The following is a 9,982-nucleotide window of genomic DNA, read 5'->3' as shown; positions in this document are numbered from 1 at the left end:
ATTTAGGCCCCTCGCAGAAGTTTGAAAAGGTTACTGGCACCCGTGTGCTCTATTGAGATAGTCAACAAGAGCACTGAGTCAGCTAGAAGTCTAGAAAGCTACTGAATTACAAGTGGAGATACCCTTTGCACACCCTACAGACACACACACTCATGCTTGCACTGGCAGACCCACACGCCCCTCACAAGCTGGAAACGTATAAACACACAAACTACCTTCCCCCCCCCCACACACACACAAAAACACACACAAATATAAATACACTTCTCAAACATAAATGTCCTTCTCACGCACGTAAACACACACATTCACCCACCTGCAACACAGCGCTCTGGTCAAAGTTGTAGGCGCTGGGACGTCCCTCCAGGGTGGGAGAAGGCTACGTTCCCACCGGTCAGAGGGGGAGATGTCGCTGAACTCATCCACGCAGACTGCCATCCGCTCATCATCCCCGGGACGGATGAAAATCTTCCCCTCCCGCCCGTAGGTTTTCTTACACGAGGCACTGTAGTACTGGTAGGGCTGCCAGGGGGGCGCCCTCCGAGGTGCGCTTGTAGATGGCGAAGCTCTCTGGCCGGCTGGTGTAGAATTGGAGCCGGACGTAGCTGATCTCGAAGGACTTTCCTGGAGAGAGAAGTGTTGGGGGGGGGGGAGAGATATTAAAATGAATCGAGATGTATGCTAGGCTCCCTGCTTAGGTTGCTGCCCCCGCGACCCGACCCCCGGATAAGCGGAAGATGATGGATGGATGGAGATGTATGCTATGATTGACCCATTTGTCTGGGAAAAGCTAAAACCAAACCATTGGTATTGATCATAGGACTAGGATTGGAACTATTGTCTCTATGGGGCTTTGGACGAAAAGGAAGAGCCGGGTGAAACAATGAAAGATATTCTCGACAAATATTATGGTGGTTGGAAGCTCAACCAGACGAGAAAGAAAGGGGGGGGTGTAATTTCATTAGAGAAAACAACAATGGAGGATCTAGTTAATTTCCCAGGATTCCACAGGGTAGCTGAATGTCATCGCAGCAGAAGAAGAACAACAAGGCGGGATTAGTCTCTCATTAGGCGGAGCACGGAGGGACCGGCGAGAAACTGGAGGTCAGGGGTAACATAAACGTCTGTTTAGCGCCAAGCTAATGGTGTTTCCGAAGAAGCCGGCCTAAACTCAGGGGAGGCTGGCATGCACTTTCTCCTGTGGGACCGACCCGACACAGTCTAGGATGACTATTCATTTTGAGACAGCCGGGAGGTGGGTGGCTTGCAATGGGGTCCTGATTACTGAGTATGCCGAACACACCGACGGGGGCCCTCAGAGGTAAACAGAGTCCGCCAAGCAGCCAGTAAACAAACACACAGTTGAAGCTGTAGCCGGCTCAGCGAGCATGCGGGCGTGGTTCCGATTTTTAGCTATCATTGATCGGCTGATGTCTCTCTGGTGCCTTATTTATGAGGGAGAGAGGGGAAGGGGGAAAGTGAGGGATGGAGGAGAGAAACACGGAGGGAGAAGTGGATGAGAGACAGAGGGATAGAAGAGATTGAGGGGGTTTGAGATTGGAAGGGAGAGAACGAGAGAGGAAGAAAAGGAGTGAGAGAAAGAGGGACAGGGAAGGAGAGGTGGTGTGCTGTACACATCCGGGAGGGCAGCGCATCGTTGGGCCGCTGAGCCGTCACAAAATCCATAAAGTTTTTACTGTGCCCGTCTCTCTTGCCCGGCTCTCAGTGTTCCTGTAATTCAGGGTGCCCATTAGAGCGTGCTGCGTGCATGTTCAGGGGCTGGACTCACTGGCCAATCACAAGCAACTGCTCTGCGCGTTAACATTCAAGACTGATACAAAAGTGAGCAGCAATGAGGATGACAAATAAGATGACCAGTGAGAAAAAGGAAGCATGCCCAGGCATGTCACAAGCTTCCAAATGTGATTAAAAAAAACACATAAAAAAATCGACGTACTGTTTGTGCATCAGCATCTTCAAGATGCCAGCTGTGCTATTTTCGAGGAGCAGACTGAAGCTGGACATAAGATGGACGTTAAATTAGGCTAGGTTGCACGTTCAGTTAAAACTGCTGTAATTTGTGGTTACAAAACAACTCCACTGCTAACGGCTACTTGTTACTGTTCAAGCCAGTGATTTACAATATACAGTGTGTACAGTCTTACGTTCAGAATCACTACAAGTGTCATCAACCTTCAACACTCATCGCCCTAAGCCAACATAACCCCCCCACCCACACCCACCACCCCCACGGGCAGTCCCCAGTCGCTAAGTCCAGCCCAGGAGTGAATTTCTATCCCAGTACACCCCTGGGATTGAAAGACAGAAAGAGAGGATGTGGAGAAGGAGAAGACAGAGAGGGTTAAAAGTGAGAGAAAGAGACAGAAAAAGAGTAGGAAAGAGACGTAGAAAGAGAGAGAGAGCAATAGAGAAAGGTAGAGACATGAGACGCTTTTATCCCAGGGATTTAGTTTGATTTCTGACCAGTCAAATGATTGGATTGAAGCTCCCCCTTAAATGAACGGGCCACTGCTGAGAGAGGAGATGCCGCAAAGCTCGGACACGTCTGTCTGGCGGGTTCCTGGGCAGAGAGGATATATCCTGGCCCGCTCTTTCTGGGGGGCGGGGGTGGGGGGTGGGGGGGGGGGGGGGGGGCGAGTTGGGATTTGGACAGCTTTAGAAGACTCTGCTCTAATTGGTGAAGGAGCCTAATTACAGCATTGAGGCTGAACATGGAAGGGGGCTGGCTGGAGAGGAATAATAAGCAGACAGCTTCCCCTCCCACCACTTTCCAAACAGAAAACCTGCTTCAATTAGACTATGAGGGATAGGGGCGAGCATTTCTGTATTTACACTTTGGCATATATTTTGCTAGGCTGTGCTTGAAACTGCAAAAGGTCGCTTCGTGGAATGCCAAGCATGTGTGTGTGTCGGTGTACGTTTGTATTTGTGTGTGTGCGTCAGCGCATGTGTGTGAGGGCATGTGAGGGCACACCAGTATTTGTGTGTGCATGGATGCGTTTGGGTGTGTGTGTTTGTGTATGTGTGCCCCCCTCCTCTCTCCTGTGTGGATGTTATTGATTGGAGACCCTGCAGTTACATGCTAACATGACCAGAGCTGACATCTTTAAATACAACATCCACCTCTCTCACTCCACTGGCAGACAAGACAGACAAACCTGTTTCCTCTTGACTGCTCCATCATCCATCCATGGTTCACTTACTGGCAGGCAAGACACACACATACGCACATGCACACTCGCACGCACAAATACACTGATAAAAACCACACATGCACACACAGACAGATGCAAGGGCCCACAGACACACACACACGCACACATTCACCAGACACCCTGCATGGGCCTGGAAAGGCCTCAAACAGCGTTAACAGGTCATTAGCAGGCCTCACGAGGGCTACTCTTAGCTGGACCAGATGTAATGATTTCTCCCCCCCCCCCCACACACACTTCTCTTTATCTCTCTCTTTCTCTTCCCTGCCTTCTCTCCAGCTCTCCCCTATCTCTCTCTCTCCGTCTCTCTCCCATCCCCTTCATCTCGGCCACCGTTGGAATCTGCTCCTCTCTGCGCCTCGCTAATGCCGTCTCTCACACACGCCTCCCGAAAATCCTTTCCATTCCATTTGCTCTCCACATGTGGCGAATTTAGTCCCGCCGGCTCGGGGATGAAGGAGAAGGAGAGGACGAGGAGAAGGGACAGGAGGAGAATGAAACATCCGGAGGGTTGTGCGTATGTCGCCTGTGATGCTACGCGTTGTCTAATTACAAAGGACATTAGCGTATCTCTCTCCGGTTGTCTCTCTCCGTCGGATGGTTCACACTGGAATCACAGGCAATCTGCCACTCTCTGACTGAATCCTCCGTGTGTCTCTCTCTTTTTCACGATTTTTCGTTGCCCCCCCTTCTCTCTTTAACTTCTCTCTTTTTCGCAATCCCTTTCTCATTCACTTGTACTTTTTTGTTCTTCTGTCTGTGTCTGTTGTCTGACTGTCTACATATCTGTCTCTCCCTCTCCCCCTCTCTCTCTCTCTCTCTCTCTCTCTCCCTCTCTCTCTCTCTCTCTCTGACCCTGCTGGTCAACCATCTGGCTACAACACAGCTATGACCCCGCTGACCTCCGACCCCTGATCCCCTGGCTAGCAGAGCCTGCTGCGACCACACTCTGAGACTCTCTCTGCTCCATGCAGTCTTAGACTCAATATTTACAGTCCTCTTTTGTTTTTCGATGCATCCTAGCATCTGCCTCTTCAGACAGTTTAGAGAGGAGCGGTGTCAGTGTTTACACTGGCTTACATTACTTTACCAACAAACTGCCTGTGAGGGAAAAGGGAAGGCTCGGTGAAAAGTCACGTTCAAACTTTGCTCTGCTTCAAATTATCTGAAAGGTTTTCGTAGTTTATCAGGGTCAGGATTTTTGGAATATGATGACGACATTCGTAACTGATGACGCTAACATAACTGAACTGTTGAACTTTTTGAATGAAATATATCCCCCAAATATTTAGTACTGCAGGTAGTTGTTCTTCAAAAGGATCACATTATGAGTAATGCAAGACGTTCATGAAATCGCTTTTCAAACAAGATCTCTTGCATCATGTTCAGTCAGGCAGACAAGTCCTCTCCCCTATCACCGTCACATGTTCATCACCTCTGCTTTATGTACAAAAGGACGTGTGTTGGTATAAAATGCAAAAGGTTGTTTTTGTTTAGTTATTCTTTATACTTTTTCTAAGAACAACACCACATTGAGACTAGGCCTGTTTTTGTGGGAGAGTGTGTGCGTGTGTGTTGTTCTAAATGTGTGAGGCTTCTATCATCCTTTGAATCTGAGACAGGAAGCCTCTCTCCTTTAAAATCAGTGAATGAGAACCAGCTGCAGACACCACCGTGTGTTTGTGTGCGTAGACGCCCGTGTGTGTTTGTGACTTTGTAGGAAAAACCTGACCCCAATTCCATTCCACCAGACCGCCCGGTGCTCTTTTTATTTTTCTTCTTCCTCATCTTGTTTTGTTTACTCCCCTCCTCTCCTCTCCTCTACCTCCGGCTCCCACCAACCACCCCCTCTCAGCTGTCCCTCTCTGCGCAGACAAGTTCTGATTTCTGGCCCGGCCATCGTGTGTACCTCCCCGCCTCCTCTCCATCAGGTGTCCCCCGCCCCGACGCCATCCGGCCCTCACCTTACCTTCCCCGTCCCCCCTGCTCCTCCATCCCCACAGAGGCGGCTTACTTTGGTTTGGAGTGCGGAGAGAAGCTCCCCCCCCCCCCCCCCCCCCCACACGCACACAGCCCCCCCCCCCCACCCCCAGCCCCCTCCCCAGTCAGAGGTGGCAGTTGAACAGAATAAAAAGGCTTTTTCTTGTTTTTGTCCCTGTTATAACACCGACATCCTGTCCCCAGCAGCTGAGGAGGTCCAGGAAGGGAGCGGGGGCAGTGGCAGCACTACAGACAACAGGCCAGAGGCTTGCTTAGTCTGAGGGAAGACCCCCAGTGGATGCTCTGTGGGAGGGAGAAGCAACAAAGCATCCAGACTGGCACAGACAGGCAGACAGACAGGCAGGCAGGCAAGGTTAGGGTCCGTCAGACAGACATTCCAACACCAGCAGCCCCCTTCGGGACTAAAAGAACCAAGCAGAGGTTATGGACAACAAAACCACAGAGCACAATTCTGTTAACTCTAGCTCACTTTCTATCTCTCTCTTTTTCTCGCCCTTCCTCTCCTCCGAGCAAAAAAAACTAAATCAATATCCACTGACTGGCTTGTCTGCCTCCTGCCCCTCAGTCTGTGATTTAAACAGTTCCTCCCCAGCCCCAACGCTGACATTTTAAAGTCCTGTCATCATTTTCTCCTTTTCAAACTAAACTTATTCTTTTTTTTATGTCAACTTGATATTTTGTTTCACCTAGAGAGAGGGGGTGTATTTCCTGGGCTGTCAGTTCACTTCCCTGCCCTGAGCTCGGTCCTTCCTCGCTGACTGATGGCAACACACGCCCACACTCACACACACACACACACACATATGCACGCACACTACTCTCACACATACTATCTTGCACACACACGCACATACACACACATATCCAGAAAAAGCGAGAGTCTTAACAAAGACCACAGAAGTCTGGAGGGAGAGAAGGTTGGCACTGGATAATCTGTAACATACACTGACACCGTATACACTCAACTGGCACATAAATCAAGATTACTGCCAAAAAAATACAAAATGATTCTCTTATCCTACCATCACTTAGGCAATTTATGATCTCAGGTCCTTCAGCAGCACTGGACATACAGTAGCAGACCCCAGATGACACAGATGTCTCCTGTATCCTCCCCCAAGCCCCTACTCACCCCCCCCCCCCCCCACATACCCGCCCTCCCCCAGATCCTCTCATGAGTTATGCTATAAGCCCTTAAGATTCCATGTATCGGTACTTTCTCATGCTAGATTCCCACACAGTGTCCCAAAGCTGTATGTTTGTAATTACAACAAATATGCAACTTTGAAGCTGGTCCTTCTGGCCTGGCCACAGAGTCTTTCTGTGGGGTTCAGGCTTGGAGTCATTCGAGATGGGATTCCAAAGTTTTGTTGAATGTACATATTTTCTCCTGCTGTTTCTCTGGTCATGTTTTATGTACAAAACATTGTTGTTTAGTCTCACACGGAATTTGCTCTTCCAGTGTCGGATTCTGTAATGTTTCAGGAAGTTGGTGGATGTGAAGCCCAACTTATGTTTTGGCCATGTCTCGACATTCCACAGGTGTCTATATCTATGAAGAGTGACGCACAGACCTTTGATATTTGAAGATTATTTCAAATGCTTTTGTTACATAGGAATAAATAATTGAAATGTGAACCTCAAAAATGTTTTTTTCCTTTTTCTTTTACATTTTAATTGTAGTGCACTCCAATTAAAGAGACAACACTAATCTTACTAATCAGCTTTCAACAATATCAACCGTCTAAAACATAAGGTGTTGATGCTTGATAGTTTGATGCACAACTCAGTTTAACGCACCCCAGAGCAGAAACATCAAAACACAAGCCATCCACGTCAGAACAACACTGCCAAATGCTCTTGTACTTGGCTTAGCAACACATGCTAAACGTCCTAGACACCCTCAAATGCAACAAATGAAAAAGGATGATGTCCGTTTAGACCGACCCAACAGAGAAAACTGGGACCGTAACCAAGTCACTGGAATTTGTAAACAACCGAATGTACCAGTGAACTTATGGATAAACGTGAACCATGGGACGCAGAACCAAACCATCCCAGGAATGACATGACCTGGCTGGGCAAGGCCAGAGACAAAAGGGGGTGGGCAGTGGTAAGTGACTAACCAGGACCAGGCTATTGTCTGAGGGGTAGGGGGGTGGTCCCCGGCGTACAGGGGGGTTGAGGGGTAGTCCATCGCTGGATGAAGATAAGAGAGGAGAGGCTTTTACATTGAGTGGAGGAGGACAAGGAGGTGTCTTCATCCTGAGGCAAATGAATGAGGGCAGATGGATGGAGGGTAGGAGGGCAATGGCTATAATAGATAAAGGCTCTGGTCAAAATGATGTCTTAACCTAGTGTAGGGTGAGGCTGATGGACGGATGGGAGGATGGATGGAAGGAGGGATGGAAGGAGGGATAGAAGGAGGGGTGAAAGGAGGGAGGGACGGCCTTACCCAGGTGCAACGTGAGGTTGACGGAGGAGGGATGCTGAATGCCGTAGAACATCGACTGGCTTTGCCACCAGGTGGGGTCTTCTACTGAGTGGAAGTCCGTCAGGAGGCTGGCGTTGTGGCTGCGCTCCGGCACGGACGCGTCACAGCTGTTGCAGAGCTGCTTGGAGCCCGACTGCATGCAGTAGTCCTCCGGTAGGTCGCCGCAGGTGTTGGAGGCAAAGACGGTACGGTTGAAAGCCACATTCTCAAAACGAGGCAGGCAGTGTTCAGGAGTGCCTTGGTCATCGTAACAAGCAGACATGGCCCCCTGGACCAGAACGAGGCTTTGTAGGAGGATGAGGAGGGGTGCGAGGATCCGGAGTGGAAGGTGGGCCTCCATAACTACCGACATTCAACAGACGCGCACGCTTACACACACGGTCACACACACACGCGCGCGCGCGCGTAGAGACCCTAACGCCGGTAAGTCTGTCCACAAACGCTCCAGTTTAGTCCAAGGCCTGCGCTCTTCTCAGTCTTTGTCTCCCTCTCTACTTCTCTCTTTGCTGTCTTCCCGGTTCTCTGACATGTGTTAGCCGTCTGTGGAGTTCAGAGGAGTTATGTGGGGAAGCCCCCCACACCGGGGATGGGAGGAGAGAGACAGGGGAGGGACCTGGGGTTGGGGTGGGTGTGTGTGTGTGTGTGAAAGGGGGCACAAGGATAGAATAGATAGGGGTAGACAGGGGAAGGACAGAGGAGATGGGGACACGGGGGAGGAGAAAGGGAAGGAGTGGCACAGCGAGGTAGGCAGGGGAGGGAGAGAGGAGAAGGGATATCAAAGGGTGGGCAGCGAGAGACAGGGAGGAGAGAGACAGGGGTGAAGAGGGTCTGTGGGGTGAAACGGAGAACAGAAGAGGGGTGGAGCAGGATGGATAGGGGAGGAGTGGAAGAGAGGGAAGGGATCTGCAGAAGGGGGTAAAATAAAGTTGGAGAAATGGTGGTACGGAGAGGACAGACGATTGGGGCATGGAAACTACACCACCTGCTGGTGAGAGCAGTAACTGCACCCAGACAGACACACACTAGAAGACAAAGAAACATAAATGCCACTGCATTATGTCACTGTGAAATACCCTTGTGAATAATGCACTCAGTTCAGTTGAGACCTGTCTGTGTTTATGTGCATGTCTGTGTGTACATGTGTATCTCTGTGTGTGTGTGTCCATGTGCCTGTATGTGTTTGTGCCTGTGAGTTTCTGAATGTGTGTGCCTCTGTGTGCATGTACTTGTGTATGCGTGTGTGTGCCTGCGTGTGTTTACTGGTGTGTGCTTCTGTGTGCATGTGCTTGTGTAAGCATATGTTTGCCTGTGTATGTCTGTATCTGTGTGTATCTGTGTGTATCTGTGTGCCTGTGTGTGTGTGTGTGTGTGTGTGTGTCTGTGTGTGTGGGTGTGCTTGTGTGTGTTCGGCAGAGCCTAAGAGAGCTCTCAGACAACACCGCATCTGCCACTTACGAGAAAGTGCAGTTTCATTGTTATGGTGATGGATGTGTTGGTGGATTGGCACCCTGCTGGGAGATTCTGGTAAACGCTGACAGCAGAATGTCTGCCCCGGGGATTACCACAGGTACTGCTCGAATACAGAGGAGAGCTACACACACATGCACACGTACAAATATTCACACACATACACCATCTACACACTGATTTATTTGCACTTGGGGTATTCAAGGAGAGGAACAGAGGCAGAGAGAACACTCATAGATTTTAGAGTCAAATGTACAAAATTAAAAAGATGTATGCGTGCAGTTGACTAGTGCATCACATTTTAAACAAGTATAGATGAATTACACTTGAAGGGTGCAGAGGCCTATTCTACGAAGCAAGTTCAACATACCCAGCTTTTCATTATCTGTCTTCACTAGCCTAACAACCCCAATTACGCATAACGACAGTTAGTTATGAACTTAAATCAACCCAGCTTGGACAAGGACATGGACAACACTACCAGAAAAAATATGAATAATTAAACAATGAAATCCAAACTAAAAGCAACACAGTGTCTGCTGCCAAAGGCAGGAAAAAAAGCCTGTGTGAATTCGCAACTTAATATCAATATCCCTGCCCCATCATTGAGGCATGAGTAGGCTATCTGACAATAATTACAATGGAATATTCTGTAAAGATTTATGTGTAGAGTAGAATGGATTATTCTTATGATTGGTAAGACAATGTTAGCCTTATTCTTTCAGCTGCTACCCCAGTTGTGTGAAACCATCTTGGGAACAAATGAAGAACAAATATAAAAGCACAC

The 9,982-nt window shown here is 49.1% G+C and overlaps 1 protein-coding gene across 1 annotated transcript in view; it reads right to left on the bottom strand.

Annotated features, from left to right (window-relative positions):
* Positions 1 to 8,243, bottom strand: part of lamc3 (laminin, gamma 3) — a 60,447-nt gene extending 52,204 nt beyond the window's left edge. The window contains 5 exon segments of the mRNA XM_067250145.1: positions 317 to 370; positions 372 to 401; positions 403 to 531; positions 533 to 624; positions 7,690 to 8,243. Of these exon segments, the coding sequence (XP_067106246.1) occupies positions 317 to 370; positions 372 to 401; positions 403 to 531; positions 533 to 624; positions 7,690 to 8,080 (696 nt within the window). The 5' untranslated portion in view covers positions 8,081 to 8,243.
* Positions 8,244 to 9,982: the final 1,739 nt, after the last annotated feature.

The sequence above is a fragment of the Osmerus mordax genome, chromosome 14 (assembly GCF_038355195.1).
Source record: "Osmerus mordax isolate fOsmMor3 chromosome 14, fOsmMor3.pri, whole genome shotgun sequence".
Lineage (NCBI taxonomy): Eukaryota > Metazoa > Chordata > Actinopteri > Osmeriformes > Osmeridae > Osmerus > Osmerus mordax.
Note: the sequence above shows the minus strand (reverse complement) of the source record. Positions and strands in the feature narration are given on the sequence as shown.